Source organism: Buteo buteo, chromosome Z, assembly GCF_964188355.1.
Source record: "Buteo buteo chromosome Z, bButBut1.hap1.1, whole genome shotgun sequence".
Taxonomy (NCBI): domain Eukaryota; kingdom Metazoa; phylum Chordata; class Aves; order Accipitriformes; family Accipitridae; genus Buteo; species Buteo buteo.
The window spans coordinates 71,439,278-71,463,810 of NC_134204.1; the positions used below are offsets into that span (position 1 = coordinate 71,439,278).

At 44.9% G+C, this 24,533-nt stretch overlaps 1 protein-coding gene across 1 annotated transcript; it reads left to right on the forward strand.

Annotated features, from left to right (window-relative positions):
- The first annotated feature begins 7,182 nt into the window (after positions 1–7,182).
- SMU1 (SMU1 DNA replication regulator and spliceosomal factor) lies at positions 7,183–22,366 on the forward strand. Its single transcript, XM_075020021.1, has 12 exons — positions 7,183–7,322; positions 7,652–7,862; positions 7,970–8,122; positions 9,248–9,358; positions 10,271–10,399; positions 11,772–11,891; positions 12,298–12,414; positions 12,618–12,745; positions 17,207–17,333; positions 18,723–18,890; positions 19,190–19,342; positions 19,991–22,366. Exons 1-12 carry the CDS (start codon positions 7,297–7,299, stop codon positions 20,087–20,089), a joined length of 1,542 nt encoding a protein of 513 aa, XP_074876122.1. The 5' UTR covers positions 7,183–7,296; the 3' UTR covers positions 20,090–22,366.
- Positions 22,367–24,533: the final 2,167 nt, after the last annotated feature.

Consider the following 24,533-nt stretch of genomic DNA (forward strand, 5'->3'; position numbering starts at 1 on the left):
ATGCTTAACCTGGGAGAAAGCACCCTTCTCCAGCAGGACGCTGCTCATTCAAAGGGACAGTAGCTGGTCCCCTGCACTGCACACCCCAAGAGACACCCAGAGGCAGAAACATGGCTGAACAAAGGGCAGGCAGCTCAGACATTTTGAGGCACCGAAACTGCTTTTGTTTGGTGTGTCAGGGAGGAATGGCCTGAAGAGAGAGCTCTTGCTCATGCTGCTGGTGCCTGAAATCCCAGCCACCTGGATGCTTTCCTGCCATGCCGCACAGGAAAGCACAGTGGTCAGCATGCAACATCAAACCCCAGCCCTCCAAGCCTGAAACCCGGGTGCAGATGAGCCTTGCTGTGCTATCAGACGGTTTGTTTTCCTCCAGAGCCAAGCCTCAGTCACGGGCAAAGGTGTTTCACTCTGGTGACAGAGCAATGCAACCACTGCTTCAAGCACACAGAGTGTCTTGCTGGTGCTGAGGATCCCCAGGCAGGGACAGGGGTTGGGTTTAACCCTGAAGAAAGGCTGCCATCTGCCAAGCCACAAACACTATTCCCTGTTCCTTCCTTACTCTGACCACTCATGTTATCGCATCTTGCCTCATTTGTAAAAGCGTCCAAGAGCCCAGCCCAAAATTATGACTTGGAAATATAACACAGCCTGCAAGTTAAATATACTCAATCCTATTTAACGTCACCAGGGAGTGTCATTATTCATGATTAGTCTCCAGTTACACAGAAATTATTCTTCTCACATTTCTCCCCTGCCTGCAGTCCTTAAAAATGAAAGGCAAATGTCTTGAATCAATTTTTGCATGTGAATAACAGCCCTTTCAGCCTAATTTCTAATTTTACTTTTAACCTTGAAGCAGTTTTGACATGAGTCACACGTTAAAATCACTCCAATGGACTGCAAGGTCCAGCTTCAGAAATAAATCTGTAACGTGGTCTTCCTCTCCAAGATGATACAGCCCAAGTACACCATGCCACGTTTTGCTTTCAGGAGGTGTCTGCTGCTCTGTATGCGTCCAAACAAATGTCTGGCTGTTCTTGTATCACAAGTTGTTTAGGACATAGGAGTAAGCATAGCAGGCACCTCTGTGAAAACTGTGCTGGGGTGCCTGTGTCTCTATTCATTTAATGCACCCTCATGCCCTCACACTGGTGCATAGTTGCATGTGTGGCTTCTGGAGACTCTGTGTGCTTATTGCATGTGGAAACACTATGGGGCGGGAACCTGAAAGCTGTCCTCCATGGGAACTCCAGCAACTGCCTGGTCATCTGCAAGTTGCACTGGATCTCCCCATGCTCCTCAGCTGCTGGTCCTCACTGCAAATGGCAGAAAACTTCCCTGCACAACCCAGTGTTAGCATTACCTTCCCTGGCCTCCTCCCTCCAGCATCCTCCTTCCCTAACCAGCCTTAGGTCACCTGCTCCTCGCAGCCTGGCGAAGGTGCCAGTGCTTCCAAGATGCCCAAGCCAGAAGACGAGGGCTGAGATGAAGCCACTGGGTACTCTGAGAACTGGCCCTTTACACACTGCTGCAGACCCCTTTGGACCCCCAGGTACACGTGAGGAGCACTGGGCAAGCCGGAGACTCCCCATCACTGCTTTTCACCCAAACCAGACCTCAGGCCCCGCAGCAGCTAGATTTGGTCCTCGTCCCTGCAGCAGTGGGGTAGGCTTGGTCAGAAAGAGGATGTGAAACCTTCAGTTCAAGGACTGCAGGTGGCCCGCCACTGAATGTAGGTGCAGGAAATCTCTGACCACACTCAGGCCATGCTTTCACCTCTCAAAAGGAGAAGTAAGAGTGGCTCCAGCTCTAACCACACTCTGTGAGAGTTGCCTTTTGCAGCAAGACCACCTTCCAGGGAAACAGTGAGTCTCATGGCTCACCCTGGATGCGCAGCCAAGAGAGAAGGAAACCCCAGGCAGCTCTCAGGGCCCTTGCTGACCCACTGCACACGTCTAGTGGAAAGGTGGGTTTCAACCCATCCTAAGAAAATATGAGAAAAAGCCCATAGCTAATGTCAATGGTGGGAGCAGTTGCTATGTTTCGTTAGGAAGGCTTGCCACCCAGTGTGACCTCAACAGGCTGGAGGAATGGACCAGAAGCAACTTTGTGAAATTCAGCACAGGAGACGTGGTCCTTCCTTACCACTTAGTGCTGCTGAAGACTCATCTCTGTGCTGTGTCCAGTCTGGGGCTACCCAGTACAAGGAAGACACTGACAAACTGAAGAGAGTCCAGCAGCGACCACCAAGGTGGTGATGAGGCTGCAGCACAGGGCGTATGAAGAGATGCTGAGGGAACTGAGCTTCCCCAGCCTGGAGAAAAGACACAGGGGGTCATCATAGGGGTCATCCACTGCCTGAAAGGTGGTTATGGAAAAAACAGAGCCAAACTCTTCTCAGAGGCTGACAAGGACAGGACATGGGCCAAGAGGTACATGCTGCAGGATGGGACATTCCAGCTAGCCATGAGAAAATTCCTCCACGTGAAGGTGGTGCACCTCAGAGACCAGATCTCCGTCCCTGGAGGTGTGCAGAACTCAACTTGACAAGGCCCAGCACAACCTGATCTACCTTTGGACTGGGGAGTTAGACTACAGACCTCCAGAGATGCCTTCCTAATAAGACGTCCTGGTGATTCTGCATTATGGTGGGAGGGAGGGAAGATGGCTGACTTCCTTTGGGGCTGTCGGCACCCCCCTGCTCTGAAACATCCTTAGTGCCCAGGACAGATCTGAGACACTTGTGCCTCTCCCTCACCATGCCTGGGCTGCTCTCCTCCTCATGCAACATTAACACAGGAGGGGGGATGCTTGGTGTGGTTTCTCCATGGCCTGGCAAAGGCTGGAAGCTGTGTGTCCCTGCAGGCTTGCCTGGAAGAAAGGTCTGAAGACCCAGCGCTGAGCTGGAGCTGGCACCACTGTACCGTGTGGTGCTGTGCACTTCCAGCCAGCCCAGGAAATAACACAGCTGCTGCAACTCAGAGCCCCCTGACAGGCTTTTGGAGATCTTCTCTGCTACCTCTCTGAGGTGTATTTCTGTCTGTGCATCCGCGGTTTACTGATGCAGAGCAGTGACTGAGCATCCAGAGGAATGAGACAAGGGAGGCAAATGACTGCAGGCATATATTAAAGTATTCAGCTTGTCCAGCTGAAAGAGATTTCTGCCAAACGATTTTATAAGGAATGAGGCATTTTACAGGAAAAGCAGGGCCTCTCCTCTCATTTCCTTTCCCCTCTTCTCTATGAACTTCAAAGAAAAAAGGGGTCAAAACAGAGGCCAGGCAACTGGAACTGAGTTCCTGAGCCCTAAAGCCTAATTAGTCCAAGATACATTTCATTGGCTATCTCTCAGAGACAGGCCTAAATCACCAATCCTCCCCACCGTGCCGCCGAAGGTCAGATAAAGCCAGAACGTGGTCCACAGTCTGCAGGGCCCCAGCAGTACCAAGGCTCTTAGGGGGGTCTCAGCCCAAGCCCAGTGGCTCGCCCAGCCCCCCAGGCTTTGTGTGGCTAAAACTCCCTCCCCAGGACAGGGATTGTCCCTACCTAACTGGTGCCTTGTCCCAGGGCTGCTGGCGAAGGAGCTGTGCCAACTAAAACCCCACAGCGCTGTGTGGCTGTTGCCCCTTGCTGCATCAGTTGAGGCTACCAGAAAGCCTTCAGCTATTTCCAATTGCCCTTCTGGCAGTTTTAGGCTGATGTTAAACCCCCCTTATACCTCCCCTCAGCCAGGTGAGCCAAGCCCAGCTTCTGCCGGCTCTGCCTGCAGGCTACATGCCCCATGCCCCCTCCTGCCTTACAGCTGTTTGCTGGCCCCTGCCCAGCTTCTCTGCATCCCTCACCAGTGGATGCCCAGCAGAGGATCTGCCTCTCCTTGCATGGCCCAGCATGTGGTTTGCCTCACCAGCAATGAGAAACAAAACTTGGTTTTGCACAGGTTTAAGGACTGTCTGGAACCACATGCCAATTTCAAGTCTCACATCTCTCCCTGCAAGACATGGGTCTTGGGTGTTTTTTTTTTTTTCAGAACCCATAAAAAATATTCTCAAGAACAGAGAGACAGAAATGACACAGGCTGTTTCCCCTATGCACCCTCTCTCAAGTTGCTGGCCTCAGAGGGGTGCATCTTGTTTTGAGACTACAGCAAATGCGCTTCAACGGGAAGGACTCATTTCCGGCCCTGTGGTCTGAAAGCTGAGAAAAGCAAAACTCTGCTGCAGGTTACTAGAGTAATCTGGAGAGCAGAGAAAGGACATCATTGTCACTGTAAGCTTATGTGGCCTCCTGGTGCCATATAGCACAGCTCTGGAGCATAGGAAACTAAATCTTGCAGCTTGTGAGCTAGTGGACAGTCGCACACGAAGCCAGACAGCCATGTGGCAGGGAAAGTGAGGTCCTCATGGGTGTACAGCTACCCTAAGCTGCAAGCTGTGATTCTGCACCCCAACTGGTGCCTGGATCCTGCTCCCCAGCCACTGCAGTTGGGTGACCTGGTCAGCATAAGGCACGGCTCACTCCCGTCTTTGTGCTCAAGCTGCTCTCCCAGGGAAGCAAGAGAACAGGAGGGATGCAGGAGGGGAGTGCAGAAAACTGACTACTTTTGAATCGGGAGGTATCTAAAAATTACTTCATTAAATTTTCTGCCAGGAAAAAAAAAAAGGTAAAATTCTTCCCTTAAAATTTTGGATATCAAGGCACGCACTCAGCTCTCACTTGAAGAATGGGTCTGGTACCGATGAGGACTGGGTTCAACTCTGTTTTACTGCAGATCATCTGTGCCGCCTAACTGCAGCAAGACTGTTTATCTCCCTTTGCATCCATTGCCCAGGGGAGCCAAAATATAAAATGGAAACCTTTCCTTCCCTTATGTAATGTTCTGCCAGAGCTGGCATCCTGCAAGTGTTGGCTGGAAGGACCTCTGGAGGTCTCCAGATGCAGGACTGCTGCCAGCACCAGATGAGGCTGCCCATAGCTGTGTCTAGCCACAAAGCCAAAGTCTGCTTCTTGTGTGCTTGCGCAGCACTTGGTGCGTCGGGACCTTTTTCTCGGATGAAGTTGACGGAGAGCTCTGACTCACCGCACAGGGAGGTTTAGTTGGGGTGTCCACCTATCTCTGCAGCTATCAGGGAAGGAAGGCCAGATGAGGTATATAGCACCAACATATGTCCAGTCTGTTAGCTTGTTCCTGTGCTGGTTTCACCTTTCCAAAAAATGCCATCCTGAGGACTGTGATGGTTCAGGACCAGGCAGCCTGCCTGTTTGGCTTTTCCTGCTATAGGCCAGGAACACGGGAGGGAGAGCAGGCAGTAAAGCAATGGCTGAATTTACTGACAGATTGAGCCAGATTCCTATCTGCTGCCAGCACAAAAACAGCTGCCATCTTTGGATTTTACGGCTTTGCTTTGTTACAGTCTGGATTAGACTTGTTTTCAAAACAACCTTCAACAGACATAAATACACCTGTCATTGAAAATAAATACGCCTGGAATGATTAACTGATAGTTCCTGGCAGTAATCCCCACACCTCTGTAATAGCAGTAAAAAAAATGAGTTGGGATCACGGAGAGGAAACAACAGCACGCAAAACATTAGCAGTGTGCCTTACTCAGTATTTTTTCAACTTTACACTATTGGATTACTTTCTTAAGCACTCTGGGGACAGAGACAGCTAAGAACAGCTTTCATTGGCAAAGGCAGGCAGTTTCTCACACACGGCTGTATTTTCCATGGCTCATCCAGCAAATTGTACACTAAGCCTAAAAAAACAGCACGGAACAAGTCTCTCCAAGAGGGGCCGAGTACAGTGGATTTCACATCCCCATGCACTAGCAGTCTAGCACCAGTATCGGGCACTTACTGGGAGCAGGTGGGAAGTGCCCCGCACCAAGGAGACATGAGCAGCAAGACCCTCGGTGCTGCCCAGGGAGTGAAGAGCTCCCTTCCCAGCAAGGCCACCTAAGTCTACACGCAACCTGGAGGGACACAGTCAGCCTTACTCATCCTCTAGGATTAAACAGGGCTTCAAGACTTTTGGCCTCAGTCAGAGTCCAAGCAGCATGGATGGACTGCCACAACCACCCTTTGTGTATTTAAAGGGCAGTTGTCTCTCATCTGCCCCCTCGCCACTGGAGGGCTCTGCCCCGTAGAGCAGCATTTTTCCAATTCTTAGTCCATAATTAAAGCAGCCAAGATATGCGATTAATTTCCCTACTAATGAAATATTACCTTATGCAGTGTCATTCTTTCACACATGACCACACTTCTGAAATGCAGAGCTCACGCTAGCTTAAGGCTTGCAAACAGCAAGATCCCTGGTTTGCATCTGCAAACCTGCACATGCAAAGAAGCAGGCTGCCAAGGAACTGTTCCACATCCGTGCCAGGCCTGATGTGCACTCTGCGCCACCACAGGGCGTCTTCTGAAACACTGATGAGTGAAGGACAGTGGGTGGACCGCACCTCTGTGGGAAACCAGCTGGAAAACCCGAGTTCTGTATTCAAACTGTAAAACACTCAGCAAGGCTTACGCTGAAGGCGCAGGCCATACTTCTAAGGCAACGCTGAAAAGCCAACTTGCAGAGCAACTATGCAGGTTAACTTACATTAGTCCTCTTGCCTCGATGTTACACTTGCTGTGCTGACTGAAGTGGCTGTTCTGTTTCAACTGCTGCTATTTTATTTTGAAGCATAGGAAAAAAACCCCACCCCACCCCAGCCGTTTCAGGTCCCAGAACGGACAGCCACTCCTGCGAGAATACTGGTCCCAGCCTTTCTGAGGCTTTTTCCCCTCACATGTTCTCCCTCAGCCTTCCTGGCCAGGCCAGCACCGTACCGGGCTAATGCGCAATTCCCCTTCCACGAAGCCCTGCCTTTGGCTCGTGCTACGTCACCGACCTTACGCCCAACACTCTTTCCAAGCTACCTCCCTGACGAGTAACACCGGGGACAAGGAGCCTGCTGGTTCTCCCGGCGCTGCCGAGGACGGGCCCCCCGCCGCGGGGGTCACCAGCCAGGCCCCTCCGGCCGCCCCGCCCGCGGTGACGGCCCACCACCGCCAAGGGGCGCACGATCCGCGGCGCGGGCGCGGGGTTGTCCCAGTGCGCATGTCCGCCCCCGGCCCGCCGCAGCCCCCGCCCCCCCCCGGCCTCCGCCACGTGACTTAGGCCGCGTCAGGTGAGGGGGGCGGTCCCGCGCGGCGTGGCGGGGTCCGGAAGCGGCGGAGCGCGAGATCGGAAGTGGCGGGGCGGTGCCGGTGGGGCCGTTCGTGAGCGGCGGTTCGTGAGCGGCCGCACTCAAGATGTCCATCGAAATCGAGTCTTCCGAGTGCGTGAGGCGGCGGCGGCGGGCCGGGGCGAGGCGCAGCGGCGCGGCGCGGCGCGGCCGTGTCGGTCGCGGCGGCGGGGTGGTACCGGGAGAGGACGGTGCAGCCTCCGGGCCGCGGCGGGAGCCGTTGTGGCGCGGCGTGGTCGTGGGGGAGGGGCTGTCCCTGAGGTGATCGGGGGACACGAGGGCGGTTGCGGGGGGGGCGGCGGCGGCCGCCGCTCCGCCACGGCTGGGCATCCGGACGGGAGGGGGCTGCGGCGGCTGGGGAGGACCGCGGGGAAGGGTAGCCCGTGGGGCCGGTGCCGTGACTGCGCGCTGTTCCCCTGCAGCGTGATCCGACTGATCATGCAGTACCTGAAAGAGAACAGCCTCCACCGAGCCCTCGCCACCCTTCAGGAGGAAACTACCGTGTCCCTCAACACCGTGGACAGTATCGAGAGCTTTGTGGCTGACATCAACAGCGGGCATTGGGACACGGTGCTACAAGCCATACAGTCGCTGAAGCTGCCCGACAAGACCCTCATTGATCTCTATGAGCAGGTGAGTGGGTGCACGCTGCATACAGCCTGTTCTGGTCTGGGTGGAAGCCCCTCTCTGTTGTTTTCCGCTTACTCTTGGCTAATGCAAATGTTTGTCTCTTGGTGCAGGTTGTGCTGGAGTTGATTGAGCTCCGGGAACTAGGTGCTGCCAGGTCTCTCCTGAGACAAACAGATCCCATGATCATGCTGAAACAAACTCAGCCAGAGCGGTACATCCACCTTGAAAACCTTCTGGCCAGATCTTACTTTGATCCTCGTGAGGTATAGTATGCTATTCCTAGAGACCTCGCAATGCTCTCTTGCATGACCCCTGGCATTGGTCCAAGTTGCTAACAGCTTACTTACGTCATCTTTTCTTTTCCACTGTGGGAGTGAGAACGTGCAGCTTCCCAGTTTGATGATTTTACACGTTGTATTAAGTGTTTGGGAAATGGTGTATAACACTTGATCGCAAGGCACCAGAGCAGTGGTTTTGAAGTATACTGCAGGTGAGAGTTTGGGGATTTATACTTGTATCCTGCCACAGTGTCCTGGTTTTGGCTGGGATAGAGTTAATTTTCTTTCTAGTAGCTGGTATGGTGTGGTGTTTCGGGTTCAGTATGAGAAGAATGTTGGAAACACACTGATATTTTCAGTTGTTCCTAAGTAATGTTTAGACGAAGTCAGGGATTTTTCAGCTTCTCATGGCCAGCCAGCAGGAAGGCTGGAGGAGCACAAGAAGTTGGGAGGGGACACAGCCAGAGCAGCTGACCCAAACTGGCCAAATGGGTATTCCATAGCATGTGATGTCATGCCCAGTATTTAAACTGGGGGAGGTGGCCTTGGTAGGGGATTGCTGCTCAGGAGCTAACTGGGCGTGGTTCAGCGAGTGATGAGAAATTGCATCCTGCATCACTTGTTTTGTATATTCCAATCCTTTTTTTATTACTGTTATTATCATTATTAGTTTCTGTTCTATTAAACTGTTCTTATCTCAACCTATGAGTTTTACCTATTTCCTTCCAATTCTCTCCCCCATCCCTCTGAGCAGGGGAAAGTGAGCAAGCAGCTGCATGGTGCTTAGTTGCTGGCTGAGGTTAATCCACGACACAGAGGATGACATCTGTGCCTTGCTTTTCCTGTCTTATATATGCAGAAGAAAATTCACATTTTGTAAAGAAAATTATTGTTGTGTAATAACAAGGCGTTATTTCTGAACTGATAATGTCAGTTTGACATTTTTAGTGAAAGCATATCCCAAATGTTTCAAGGGTTAGTGTTAAAGAGAACGGCTGTTTTGAAGGCCTAATAGAAAATTAATCTGGAAGGGGCTTCAGTTCAGAGCAATGAATGTTTTTATGGAAAACAGTTTAGAAGAATCACTTCCTAAAAATAACTTCTCTCTAGGCATACCCAGATGGAAGTAGCAAAGAGAAGCGGAGAGCTGCTATTGCACAAGCTTTAGCTGGAGAAGTAAGCGTGGTACCTCCATCTCGTCTGATGGCGTTGTTGGGGCAGGTAATTCTTGCAAAATGTTTTGGTAGCTATGTCAGTTTCTGTAGATCTTTGCTGCATAAAACTAACTATGATGTAGTTGATTCTCCAACTCTATAAAAGTAAAGCTTAAATGCTGCACATTTACATCTGGTATAGTTAAAAATGGTATTTTCTCCACGTGGCAAGGATTTAGTGGTTTGTAGGAGAAGTCAGCACTGCAGTGGTAGATTTCTTCCCCTAGAATAAATACTCAGCACATAGAGAAGATTATTTTCAAAGTGTATACTAGTACATACTGTTTCTGTTGTACTTACAACTTTTTTTGATTCTCACAATGTATTCATTGATACTCTGTCCAGACAGTATTTAATGTATTTTCTTGTTTTATGGCTTGCATCTTACTTTTTAAGCTTGTAAGTATGCCAAGCACATTCTCTCAGCATAACTGGTATGTCCTGTGACTGAAGGCAGCTCTCTGTTGAGGGAGTTGTATAAGATTCTGTCTTTTGAATGAAGTTCACTTGTGTCTTCCAAGAGAGCTTATGTGTTGTTTTTAGTGTTAATGTATGCAGTTCTAGGCATATAGACAACAAGTTGGGTAATTTAATGCAAGGTTGAACTCACACTGTGTACGTTCTGTATACTGTGTACTGAAGGTAGAATGAGAGGGTGGGCCTGAGTCATTCTCACTTGCAAAAAAAAAACATTTGGGGATAATGTTCTATTCTGTTTGTGATCATGAGTCAGGAAGCATAATCTGGTAAGTCTTGTTTCAAGTAACTGTTTGCAGTGTATTTGTCTCAAACTGTACAGGCGTACAATTTGTAGGGTTGCAAGAAACTATTGCTGTATTGTGTTAATTAGAAGCAAGCCTTGATGAGGAAGATGTTTGTTAACTGATACCTAACGGTATGGCTTTCAACTCCTCAAAAGGCACTGAAATGGCAGCAGCATCAGGGCCTGCTTCCTCCTGGTATGACAATTGACTTGTTCAGAGGCAAAGCAGCTGTGAAAGATGTAGAAGAAGAAAAGTTCCCCACGCAGCTGAGCAGGCATATTAAGGTGATGTTGTGTTTGCTTTTATGTGTGCTAATGCTGCTTGTTCCTTCCTGTGCTTTTATGTTGGGAGATAAGAGTAAACCTGAATGCTTCTGTTCCCTTTTTTGTAAGTCATTTCCCTCCACCCCTCCAACTCCTCCCCCACCCTTTCCCCCTTCTCCCCCCTTCTCCCCCCTTCCTTCCTTCCTTCCTTCCCTCCCTCCCTCCCTCCCTCCCTCCCTCCCTCCCTCTCTCCCCCTCTCCTTCTTCTCCATGCTTTATCTCATCAGGAGACTTTTCATGAGAGTCTGAAATAAGGTCCCTTAACAAGATTGGGTGCTCGTGGTATTTGTGAATATGATAAATGTATTCGTTGTTACTTTGACTTTGCAGTTCAGAATCATTGAGTTTTCAGAAGTGGTTTGTTTAGCCCCCTTCTTTATTTGTGCAAGGAAATACTTGTGTCTTAAACTTCTGTGCATGCATATTAGCTTCTGTGAACCACTTAAGCCTTGATCATGAACTACTACATACCATGTCTACTAATATGACCAGTATCTCCTTTCTAAGGATTTTATCATGTAGATTTCAAAAGAGAAAGAAAACTCTGCTGTAATGACATAGTTGTCCAGCAGCACTCACAGTGTGGAATAGGCAGTTTCCTACTGTGAAGGCTTTTCAACTTCACCAAGCAGTTTTGTACAGTGAGAAGTGTTAGTTCACTGTAGTAGCTCTACCAGTTCTCCCAAGGAACAGAAGATAATGTTTTTTGGAAGTCACAAGTTGGAACTCGTGAAATCAATTTGTTGTGTTCAGGAGCAGCTTGGTAAAAACGCTTTATGAGAACTTGTTTGTTTACCAGTACTGATCTTTGATTTTTATATTGATTAGTGAAAAGCTTTTTCTATACTTAGTTGTTGTGGTCACTTGTATTTAAAAATGTAAAATTTAAAAATTTTATTTAAAAAATACCAAACATTTTCTGTGAGAATTTCACTGGAGAAACATCATTCCAAGTGAAGCAACTTGTACTACTTCAGAAATTTCTGAAGTCTGTGAGGGGTATATGTTCGGTACTGGAAAGGTATTTGTTACCATATACAATTCACTGCAAAAAAACCCAAAATATTAAGACAACCAACCCAACTGCTGCTGCAAGCATGGAGTGTTTGATATAGCTTCCACAGATATTACCAATCAAAAGGAGGTTTTTTGTTTTTGAAGTGCTAGTAGTAGGTATTGACAGGTTTTTTTGTACCTTAACATTAAATTTGTGAATGCATGCTTCTGTAAAATACTGTATTTTTGCCACCAAAATGAGACTACAGTTTTGTTTTAAGGAGTTGTTTTTTTTTAAATTGCTTATTAAGCTTAATTTATTTTCTCCTAAAAACAGTTTGGGCAGAAGTCGCATGTGGAGTGTGCTCGGTTTTCCCCCGATGGACAGTATCTTGTTACTGGCTCTGTTGATGGTTTCATTGAAGTATGGAACTTCACTACTGGAAAGATTAGGAAGGTAAATTGTACCTTATTTCAGACAGATAGTTCATTGGCCAAGTACCTGGTTTTATTCTTTGAGATTATGTTTGTTTTCACTTCTCAGGGACTGTGAATCTGAAAAGAATGTCTGCTTGGCCAATTCAGATATTGGTCTGGAATCTTTACGTGGGTTTAATTGTCTGGTTTTTCATAGACTTCCCTCTGTGATAATATTTTTTTCTTTTTACCTTTCCAGATCATTGTCATTGCCTCTAAAATGGTGACAATAGCAGTTCCCTGTTACTATAAGGCTGTGAGGTCTGCTTGATGATAGGTTATAAAATATAACTGAAGTTAAAAGTGCTAGTGCATTTGCACTTTGCCTTAAAAAGTGTTTAATGGAATTCACTGTTTTGATTGGTGGATCTTCTGCTTTCATTTAGGATCTGAAGTACCAGGCACAAGATAATTTTATGATGATGGATGATGCAGTGCTGTGCATGTGCTTCAGCAGAGATACAGAAATGCTAGCAACCGGAGCACAAGATGGAAAGATCAAGGTACAAATCTTTTTGTACGGTATGTTGGTAGAGGTGGTGACCAGAAGGATTCACTTGCAATTGCAGTAATGTTGCAATTCTATATAAAAACAAGTGAAGTTTAGCATGGCTCAGAAACAGATATGTATTAGCACTGATGTTTAAGCTTCTCTGATCTCTTAACAAAGTAACCACCTCTACTTCATTTGCTGTTTCCTTTCCAGGTGTGGAAGATCCAGAGCGGTCAGTGTCTGAGAAGATTTGAACGAGCACACAGTAAAGGTGTTACATGCCTCAGTTTCTCCAAAGACAGCAGCCAAATTCTTAGTGCTTCTTTTGATCAGACAATCAGGTAAATAAACTGAGAATGTGTGAGCTACAGTGCAGGAGGAAAGAAAGCAGAATTTTCACATTAAGCAGTTAAACTTTTGAATATAGATTCATTTGACCTGGGATTTGATCCTTTTGCGTTGAGTTTTAATACTAATAGGAGATCATGACTGCTGAGGGTTGGAGAGAAACAGTTTGGAAGTTTGACCTTTCACCTTGCTTAACTTGCTTTCTTCCAGGGCTAGGGGCCAAGTACCTCTTCTGCTCTATTGTAATTTACATTGACCTTGCGCATGTTCTTTCTGGGAGACTCCTATCTTAAGAAACAGTTGTGTCAACCTTCACAAGTAACTTTTTTTTATAATAAGCTTAAGGTAAAAAAAGATCTGAGGATAACAGGATGATGACATTTTTTGGAACACCCTAAACAGCCTAATTGTACTCACTAGCTTTAATAGACAACCTGACAGTAGTTGATTCTATCCAGTTCATTTTCCTTCTGAAGCAGTATCACAGGCTCTTCTTTTCGTACTATCTGAAGAAATCATCTGAGAGCAGCTTTAAGTATTTTGGTGCATCTTCTCTGCTTCCTCCTGATAGTTGCTGAATAGAGCAAAATTTCCAAAAGTGCTTGGGAATCTCAATTAGCAATAGTCATGGCTCTCCCTTGGGCATGAGTAAAAGGTCTGTGTGTCCCTGTGAGTTGCATGTGAATGAAATAAGATGAGGCATGTCCCTACACATTCAGGGACAGTCACTTTGCAGTGTGTTGCTGCTCCCTGTCTTAAGTCATGCATTGCCAGCCCTTGTAAAAGGATTCTTGTCCCAGCCCCGGATCCACCCCTCTATCTCTCTTGGATCCAGAGAACTCCCTTTAGAGTGGGAACAAGAGGAAGAAGGACCCAAAGAAAATGTTTTTTGGGCACCTATTCTTCCTAGCAGTCTGACATGGAATACTAGAGCTCCAACCCTGGAAGACAGCCAGGCTGATGGACGCTGAGAGGTGCAAGAGCAGGAGTTACAATTTTTACCTGGAAATGGCAGTACAGCCTTTCCTGTTCTTTATGGTGCTGCTTTTGTTCTGAGTATCTCTTCAGATGTGTGTGGTGTATAAGGGAAGGCTGAGAGAGACCCGGGCCTGATTGGCCTGGTAAAAGAAGGCTGAGAAGGGACCTAGTTGCCTCATCTAGAGTAAGTCACAGATAAGACAATGCCAGACTCTTCTCAAGTGCACAGTTCCTACAAGGGACAAAGTCCAGGAAGTGAAATTCTGATTGTATATAAGGAAAAACTTTTTTTTTTTTTAACTCCTTGAGAAAGAAGCAGTGCTTGGACAATGCTGAGAGAGTTGGCTCAGGCTGGGGATGGATCTCAACCCTTTAAGGCTTTCAAAGCTAAACAGAACAAGACCATGAGTGAGTTGGAAGGTGATGCTGCTTTGAGGAGAGCAGTGGAATGGAGGTGTTCTGAGGTCTCCTCTAGCCTAAGTTATTCTGTGATTCTCTGACATGTACCACTGTTTTAGAATCTCTGTTAGAGAAAAATCATGTGGCCAGATGGTTTGTACCATTATACATTTATACTGTCAAGAGGAAAAAAAACTTCTTTCAGACATGAAAAAGAGCCACAGAGACAGGATCATTTTTCTTTTCCCTCCCAAAAGATAATTCCCATCTCTTCAGGCTGTCTCTGCAGTTCTGCTTTTGGGCATGGGAATGCTTTCCGTTTCTTGGGCAAACCATCCCTTGCTGTGTAGCACCAGCACTGTGTTGGGATATGAGCTGTGGGGTTTTTTTTAACCAATCTGTATAGTTCATTTTCCCAATATCTGTGGCATTCCTTTTGGGCAGTGAAACTGTTCATGATGTTGAAGGCCCACAGGCTGAGATCTTGGGAACCCAGGAATGGGAGTTGAGTCTTTTCTTCAATCTTTGGAGTTGGCTTTGGTACACAATCCAGTTAGAGTAGTTTAGCAAGTTGATAGTGTGTCAGCTCAGTTACAGTGGTTGAATATAAGGTCAGTCTGCAGAAAATCGAAAGAAGTACATCCCTCTTAATGTGGTTCGGCTATACTGAAGAAACTTGGCATTACCTGACACTTTCCACGTGATAAGACTTATATGCATACAGTTACTGGAGCTTATCTGGTGTGCAGATAATCTGTTAAGGTACAACATGACAAAGGAATGGATGGTTGTGGGACAGGTATGAAGGTGGTTAGGCTTGTATCTATGCTCCAAGAAAGCTCAAGTGTCTGTGCAACCTGTGTAAGGCAGGCTAGGCATAAATTATAAAACAGTTTTATTTAAAACGTACCTCTAGAGGTCTCTAGTCCAACATGCTTCTCAAAGCACAACCAACCTTTCAGTTAGGACAGCTTGCTCAGGGCTTTGTTGATCTGAGTTCTCAAAATCTCCATGGGTGGAGACCCCACTGCTTCTCTTGGCATCTGTCCTAGGGCTGTACAGCCCTCTCGGAGAAAATCCTGTTTGGCCATAAGAAAAGACATTTTGTTTTGGTTTCCTTTAACTTGTGCCCTTTGCCTCTTGTCCTTCAGCTGTGCACCTCTGAGAAGAATCTGATTCCACTTATTCTGTAAAAACTTGTTGGGTAGTGATGTTAACCAAATAGTTACAATTTTTCAGATGTTTAGTAAGGACTTAGATATCCTTTTTCTTTCTTTCTTTTTTTTTTTTTTTAAAGACTCATTTCAGGGTGCATAAAAGCAAAAATGAAAGTTAATTGTAACTTTTAATACTAGGAAATAGTCCCCAAAATACCCAAACTCTGTTCTAATCTAAGTTACCAGATGAGCAGCAACCTCATCAAACTGCTATTCCTGCAGCTTTTAGCATCTGGAAAGTGTTGCTTTATGTTTGTGTAGTGCAGTAATTCTGATTCTGCACCTATTAGGTGTCTTGTTACTGAGTGGAATTTGCCAACTGCTGGGTAGATTTGGTTTGCAACAAAGCTATTCTGTTGCTACGCAGACACTTTCCTGCAGTTGAAAGCAGTTTAGGTCAGTTTTGTCTAGTACACAGTTATTTTTCTTCTTTGAGGTTATCCTGATTTACTTAGTAATTTAATTTATTTGTCTACAAGGAAGACAGCAATTAGATGCTCCTGAACTTTCACTTCTCTGGGCTGAACACTCCCAGCCCTCTCAGCCTCTCCTCATGCCTCATGTGGTCCAGCCCTCTGGCCATCTTAGTGGCCCCTTAGTGAGGGCCCAAAACTGGACACAGTCCTCCAGATGTGGCTACACCTCTGCCCGACAGGGGGGACCCTTGATCTGCACACTGTGCCTCTCCTAATGCATCTGGTGTGTGGCTGGGTTTTGTCAATGCCACAGCAAGCTGCTGGCTTTCACTTTGTTCTCCCCAAGGCCTGCCAGGTCTTTGCTGCAGACCCCCTCTGCAGCCAGTCAGCCCCCAGTTGATACTGGCAGCTGAGGTGGTTCTGCAGCAATCTGTTCTCAACATCATGAGGTTTCTCTCAGTCTAGCTTTCTGGTTTGTCATGGTTTTCAACTTCCTCATATGTCATTTTCAAAATCGAGTTGCAGGATATGGTACTTGCATTGCAAATCAGATTGATCCGGTGCTTGACGACTCTCTATGTTTTGCGTTTAATTGAATGGGATTATGTAATATGTTTAATAGCTTTAGGCTCTTGTCTACTGTAAAGACCAAATGAAGAAATGTGTGGATCTGGAGGCAAATGCACAGTGAACAGGCATTACAAAACATATTAATGAGAGATGTTCATCTGTTTAAATCCTGATATGTATGAACTATAGCATAAGCAGTTTAATTGAAATTATGTAAGGGTGGATGTTGAATCAAGGACAGCAAGCTTCAAACGGAATAAAAAATTTCATTCTCAAGGCTTCAGACTTCTGCCTGAAAACTGTATTTCTATAGCCAGTAGGTACTGCAATTTAAGGCTGATACAGATTAGCAATATGTTTTCCTTTTAGATGACTGAGCAAACTCTTCACAGAATTGCACAGTAATAGGCAATGGCAATAGCTTGCAAAAGAGAAAAAATTCTGCTTGAGTGTAAGGAAAGAATTTTTCTTAACCCAACTGGACAAGGAGTTGGTCAAGGCCCTGAGCAAGCTCACCTCACTTAAAGTTGAGGAATCTGTTGGACTAGAGACTTCCAAACTTAATTCTGTAATTTTTGTTTTGTCACCTTCATAGTTTCCCCTTTCATAGTCCTGTCGTCTAATAGGTACAGTGTTTATTACATACAGGTCCTTAAGGCTGAAGGTTGATGGTATTTCCCTAAACTTTTCACAGGAAGACACAATGTCTTTGACGAAAGGGGCTCGTGATAAAGACTTACATCTTGCAGATTTTTAGCACTTTTTATCGTTGCCTGTCAAAGGTATCTCAGATTTAAAATACGGTGAAGCCAGCAGGTGGTTGGTTCATACTACCTCAGTTGTTTGCTTAGTTGTGACCTCTGTTGTTTGACAGGATTCATGGTTTAAAATCTGGGAAGACTTTAAAGGAATTCCGTGGTCATTCTTCCTTTGTCAATGAAGCTACTTTTACCCAGGATGGCCACTATATTATCAGTGCATCCTCTGATGGCACAGTGAAGGTAAGATAACATTTATCCTTTCTAAGTAACACATTCGGACTCTTTGCATGTTGCAGCTGATTTGTTATGACTGCTGCCGTCATTGGAGAAGGACTTGGGGTTATCTGCAATAATAACTCTTTCTGCTGGTACAAATTCACATTAAAATCACTTTTGCTAATACCTTTTAATGGTGACTCTTTAAGTGATCTAAATCACTTGTCCATGACACCTTTGCTGTAGATTCGTGTAAATCAGAACTGATGAAGTTTCATACTGTGCTTACAGACTGCTGTAGAGCCTGTTTGTGCAGTATTTATGAAAGGAGGACATAAGTGCAATACTTAACTGCCTGTTCCTGCTTTATTCTAGAAATAGAATTGACTATGACACCGCTTGTCCTAGAATGTAGGGATTCCGTTTTCTGAAATAATGGCATTTTCTTGCTTGCTGTGTTGGACACCTGTTTATTTCTTGGTGCTTAGGAGTCCCTTGCTGTGTAAGCTAGGTAAATCTAGCATGAACGAAACTGGTTGTAGAAGTGATAGGTTTGCTTCTAGTCTCAGCAAAGAGTGGAACTACTCAGTGTGTAGTAGTTAAGAGGAGTAAAGCATTGTTGTGTACAGGGCATTACTGACTAATAATAAATAAATAAATATAGAAATGGCTACCTGAAGTAGGGCATCAATACAGTGCATGGAGGGTGGGTAAACAGATCCAGTTTATAGATGTGGCCTAGGAGAGTGTGATGGATTTTGCCCATATTAAATGGGGCATTACTTCAAACTTGCACTCTTTGCTAGACTGTCCCAATCATGGGAATAGCCTAAGAAGGTGGTACCTTTCATTTTGATTGTATTAGTATGTAAACAGCAAAAATATTCCACAGATGGTGAGTTACATTTTACTTTATATATTAAACAAGCCACTGCATTTTCTGTTTCTAAACAGCTAGAACAGCCTGATGTTGAGCCTGAAGCAGCTGTAAGCTGGGATGTCTCTCCCACTGATATCAGTGAGGCTTTGCTTTTTCAGTGATTTTCATGTCTGTCTTGTGTAAGGCAAATTGCGTGTGCAGAGGCTGCACATATATTCACAGGTACTAGCTAAAACCAGAAAGCAAGTCCAGTCTCACCCATCAGGGAATATGCTTAATGAAAGGGAGCCAGGCTGAATTTGGATCATGGAAATTCACTTTCAGTTCAGTTGTAATGAAATTGTTCATGGTGTCCACACTTCAAAATAGATGTGATAATTACTTTTTTTAAAAATCTGCTTTAAACTACAATTTTTGGAATTAATATTTCCCCTCAGGAGCCTTAAAAGAAATCAGAATCCTGTATCCCGAATCAGCTCATTCTTGTTTAATTTTTTAAAGCTAATTGGTTTTACATTTATTTTTCATACTAGGTTTGGAATGTGAAGACGACAGAGTGCTCAAACACCTTCAAATCTCTTGGCAGCACTGCTGGGACAGACATTACTGTGAACAGTGTCATTCTCCTGCCTAAAAACCCAGAACACTTTGTTGTTTGCAACAGATCGAACACAGTCGTCATTATGAATATGCAAGGACAAGTATGTGGTCTTACTGGTGTCCTTTCAAGTCTCTCTCTCTCTCAATCATGTTAAGAATGCCAAAAATGTAGTTAACAACCTAGCCTTGGGATAAACCTGATTTCTCCAGCTTGCTTTCATGACAAACTATTCTGTACCCAGGTTATAGAACAGCTTGACTTGCAGAAAGCGATTGCAGCTATGGAGAGATCCTGTGTTCTAAACAGACCTAGTACTGCCTAAATTTTTTTGCCCTGAACATAGTAATGATGTGCTGCAGATTAATTGTGCCAAATATTTTTGGGGGGGTATCTTTACAGATTGTAAGAAGTTTTAGCTCTGGTAAGAGAGAAGGTGGTGACTTTGTATGCTGTGCGCTTTCACCTCGTGGTGAATGGATCTACTGTGTTGGTGAAGATTTTGTGCTCTATTGCTTTAGCACAGTGACCGGCAAGCTGGAGAGAACTCTGACCGTAAGTTCTTAGCTTTGAGCTTTTGCAGAGTTCTAAACACAAGGATGATCTAAATGTTCGTTACTTATGAAGTCCGTAAGGAGAAGTCTGTAAGGAGAAGTCTCATACCAAGGAATCTTTCACCTCTTGCAGCCATGACTGGTAACAAATGCATTCTAGAACACTTGGCTGTAGAATGTCTTTAGGTTTTTTTAGAACTATTTTAATTTTAAAAGTTAGGAAGATGTTTACCCACCAAGCCAAGGGTGAATTGGTTTGAACTTACTGGAACTAGAGCATGTTTTGACCTGGGCTCCAGCTGATGGAGAATCTGACCAAGTTGTCAGGCTTTAATTTGCCTTGGAAACTAAAGAGGAATACCAGCTTGAATAGCTAAATTTAATGGGGAACACTTAGATGTCGTGAATTTCAGTGGATGTAAACCTTCACTGAACCTTCCCTCACCCAGTAAAAAGTAACTGCTATGTCACAAAAATTGTTTGCAGCTGGAACTTAATATTGGGGGGGTATGTTCCTCTGCTTTTGCTGTATGCACAAAGCGTGTTACACGTCAGTCCAGCTTGCCTCTAGTTCTTGTTTGAAGAGAATATTTGGCTTGAATCTGCTAAAGGAAGAATCTCCTGATGTGTCTTTCTGCTTATTCTCTAGGTTCATGAAAAGGATGTCATTGGCATTGCTCATCACCCCCACCAGAACCTGATTGCCACTTACAGCGAAGATGGCCTCCTCAAGCTCTGGAAGCCATAGCTTGATTTTACAATAAGCTATGCAGTGTGCCTGCTAGTTGCAGGTTATTGGTGTTTGTGCTTTAACAAAGTCTAAAGCACAAAGTGTGCTATTTACTCAATTTTAGTTCCAGTTTCCAGAGAATGATGTTTTTAATTCTTGGTCTAAAGTTAGGTAGATTGGTGCTTAAATATAGCATCAGTTAATTTCAAATGCTTTTATTTTTACCGGAGTAGCTGAAACAACTTCAGTGAGAGTGTTTTTCCTGTCTCCTGAAGTCTGAACTCTTCCTACAGTGTTTATAAAAGTTGAACAAGCTAGGAACTACACACATTTACAAGTGGTTGCTGACTTCCTAGAATACAGTAAAATGCTTTTTTTATTTGAGTGAATTATGCGGAACAGGAAAGCTGTCTCTTCTGCAATGCTGAAACAAAGGCACAGTTTTCATGGAATGCAGATGAGGATACTCTGCCCTCAGCTTGAAGGCAGAGGCTTTTCTAGTCCAGTGGGTTTTGCTATGTTCAATTTTTCCAACTGTATATATTAAGTAATGTCACACAGCTTCCTCAGAATGAAACTATTCTTCCCCATCTCCCAGCACGTCCTGCTATAAACCTGCCTAACATGGCAGTGAGATATAGCTGGGTTTTTGGTTTGGTTTTTTGTGGGTTTTTGTTTGTTTGTTTGTTTGGTTGTTTTTGGAGTGTTGTTTTGTTTCTTTGTTTTACTTTACTTCCAGGCTAAAAGGAATTATTATCTGGGCCTTCTTTCTATAAGTGTATAATGTCTTCAGACCAGCTTTAACTGAAGCAGGCCTCAGGATCAATATTTTAAAACATGCAAAAGCCAGTTTACATAGGACAAGTTCCTAGTGCTATGATGCAGCACATGCTACAGTTGTTTTGTTTTTTCCAGTTTACTCAGTTCAGCTTCCTCCTTTCCCAAAAGGGCATGGCATACTTAAGCTTTAATTAATTACTTGTAAGATTTTTTTTATTTCATATACCTGTGGACCTAGTTAAGGTGATACTTAGGTCCCACACTATGGTAAAAAGAAGCTTTCAGGCTCTTCAGTTGGGAGCAGATGATGATTCCATTTGAGATCCTGACTAATGCACACTGTTGTGAATGTACACCAGCATCTTCTAAAGTCTGACCATAGTTTTTCTAGGATGCAGCAAAAAAATGAGGTTTTGTCTGTAATGATGAGACAGACACATGCAGATTTGAATCTGCAGCACTGTTTCCTGTTCTCATCTCTTACAGAATGCTTTCCTGCTGCAGTAATCTTTCAAACAGTAATTACTTCTCTTTGACTTAATAAATTAGTTCCAGTTTAAATAACCTCACAATTTTTTTGAGCTTGAGGGCTTGATCTTAATGCAAATATTGGGTTGTCAGCTGGTGACTGACCTCCTTCAGCACTGACCGGTACACTTGATTGAAATATGTTCATACTGGTCTAAGGAAATGCATAAAAATTTCAGCTTAACTTCTCACATAGCATTGCTTGTTCACTACAACTGTAGTGTTTAGTTCTACATTTAGCTGTAATGTTATAATTCCTAATTTTTTTTTTAATGCTTCTTCAGATATGGCAATGAAGTATTTTTAGGTAGCAAAAAGTGATTACTTTTCCTGCCTGAAAGGACACTGGCATGCCAGAAACATCTGACAGTAATACATCTGACAACTCCATTGGCAATTAGTACTTTTGATACAGGAGAACATCTTGACAAAATATTTTTAATGTTATCTAACTTGTAGTTCATTTTGCCTTCAGATTACATAGAACTGCTAATCTTCAATGTGAACTATATTTTACATTGTTCTTTAAAAGAAAAGTAGTTGTAGCAAATAAAACTGTCAGAATCCTGAATGTTTAGAGATTGAAATACATTCTCTAGCTTAAAAATGTGAGAAAATCTGGCATTTCTTAAGCTTTTTATGCAAGTTTCAGTTTACCGCATCAAGTACTGAAGACAAAAAAGCAAAGTGTGCTAATACTTATGAAAGGGCAATGGTAAAACTTACTTCCTGGGCTGCAGCTGTAATTTGCAAAATAGCTGGCAGTTGGCAAAAAAATACAATGATAATCTTGAAAATGTTGATTTTTTTGTTGATGTAACGTAATTTTTTTTTAAATGCAAATGTTAATTTTTTTAATGTAATCTAGGAAGACATTTTCTCTCTGGAGAATCAGCCAGGTATTATGCCACCTACCTGTATGTAAGACTTGAACAAGGCAACATCTAGTGCTTCAACTAATATTAAAGAAAGCATTGTTCAACCATGGGCCTTGCTTTATTCTTTAATTATTTTGCTTGCAGCTGGTGAGTTGCATCACACATGGAGGAGTGCAGAATGCTTTCTGGGGGGAGTGCCACGTAGTGGAAGTCTCATAGGTCAGTTCATCCTCCTGCTGCTGAACTGAGGGTCAATGAATTTCAGCCTTGCTTAGGTGGAATCAGCTGCCTGTCTGTATGTGCTTGCAGAAGGTATGTGGAAGAGCTACTGCCATCTCAGCAGAAAATAAGCGAGCTTAGGTTCCTGCATAGTTATGCAAGTGGTGGATGTAACTTTTTTTTAAAAATGTTATTGGGTTAATACTTTATCCCAGTAACATGTGAGCCTGTAGATAGAGAGTGTAGTCCTGCTCTGATACTATCGGCTTGCCATCTGCAAAGAAAAATCAAACCCTCCCTTGAGTCCTTGTAAGATTTAGGGAGACCAGCTGAAAACTGAAGATTTGATCTCAAAACGAAAAGATCTTTTGTGAAAGTCTTATAAAGCAGCCAAATTCTCATGAGGTCTGAGAGACAAGACAATCTCCGTGAGTGCCTGCCAGCTCCTGTGAATCCATGATTCTGCATGTTGCTGAGGATTTTGAACCATGAGCTTGGGTGAGAGGGCCTGCCTGCGATTCAGGGCAGCTTGGTAACACCAGTGTTCAGTCTGAGATAAGAAGAGAAGGAAAATATGTTGCAGAGATTTATAGGAAAGATGATGCTAAGAGTCAGTTATAAATGCTCTTCAGGTACAGCTTTTCTGCACTTCTGCCTAGTGTCTGCATGGGTTTTGGGAGTCCTTAAGCCTGGTCTGCATGGGTTTTGGGAGTCCTTAAGCCTGGTTACTCCAGCTCCTGTTGATGATGTGGGCTCCGCTGTGTTCACTGGATAGCTGTAAATAAACCTTATGGCCTTCCTGATCATGGCAACTTGTGAGAGACAGGCTGAGCAAACTTGATCTGAATGTTGGGGGGAAAAGCATAGGCTTTAGGTGCATCCTAATGAGAAAGGTGGCTAACTGCTTCATTTCAGGGGCCGAGTAGGAATCCTATGTGGGAATTCTTTGGCTCCCCATGGAGCAAGATACAAGGAGATGGTTGTTCCTGAAGTGAAGGGAACATAACAATTTTACCTGTAACAGGTGCTGCTTGCATTATGAAACAGGGTAGTGAAGGCTTCTTCAGTTTCTTTGTGTCTCTTAGCCTATAAAACTGCTCCCTGTGTAGTAACAAATTCTTCTGATACAGCCTCTGCTTAGTTAGGCAGGAAATGCCATTTGCTTGTCTGGGAGCAGGCGTGTGCTACTGCCAACTAGTTAAGCCTTTCCTGTCTTACCAAATTAGAAGCTTTGTAAGCCAAATCAGCAAATAAGTGTTCTTTCAAGTTTTATTCACAGAATGACAGGATGTCTGCGGTTGGAAGGGTTGGAGACTCCACCACCTGCTTGGGCAACCTGTGCCAGTGCTCGGTCACCCTCACAGTGAAAAGTGATTCCTGATGTTCAGAGGGAACCTCCTGTGTTTCAGTTTGTGCCCATTGCCTCTGGTCCTGTCAATGGGCACCACTGGAAAGAGCCTGACTCCATCCTCCTTGCACCCTCCCTTCTGTTCTGCAGGCTGAACAGTCCCAGCCTTTCCTCACAGGAGAGATGCTCCAGTCCCTTCAGCATCTTTGTGGCCCTTTGCTGGGCTCTCTCTATTATGTCCATGTCTGTCTTGTATTGGGCAGCCCAAGGCCAGACACAGCACTCCAGGTGTGGCCTCACCAGTGCTGAGTAGAGGGGAAGGATCACCTCTGTCAACCTGCTGGCAACTGGGATACCATTAGCCTTGGTGTCCACCAGGACCCTCGGGTTCCTTCTCTGTGCAGCTGCTTTCCAGCTGGGTGGCCCCCAGCATGTACTTGTGCCTGGGGTAGTTCCTCCCCATGTGTAGGACTTGGCATTTCCCCTTGTTCAACTTCATGAGGTTCCTGTCAGCCCATTTCTCAAGCCTGTCGAGATCCCTGTGGATGGCAGCATGATCCTCTTCTATCAGCTACTTCTCCCAGTTTTGTGTCATCTGCAAACTTGCTGATGGTATATGCTGTCCCATCATCCAGATTGTTCCTGGAGTTGTCTAACAGGAATGGAGCCAGTACTCACCCCTGGGGTACAACACTAGTCACGGGCCTCC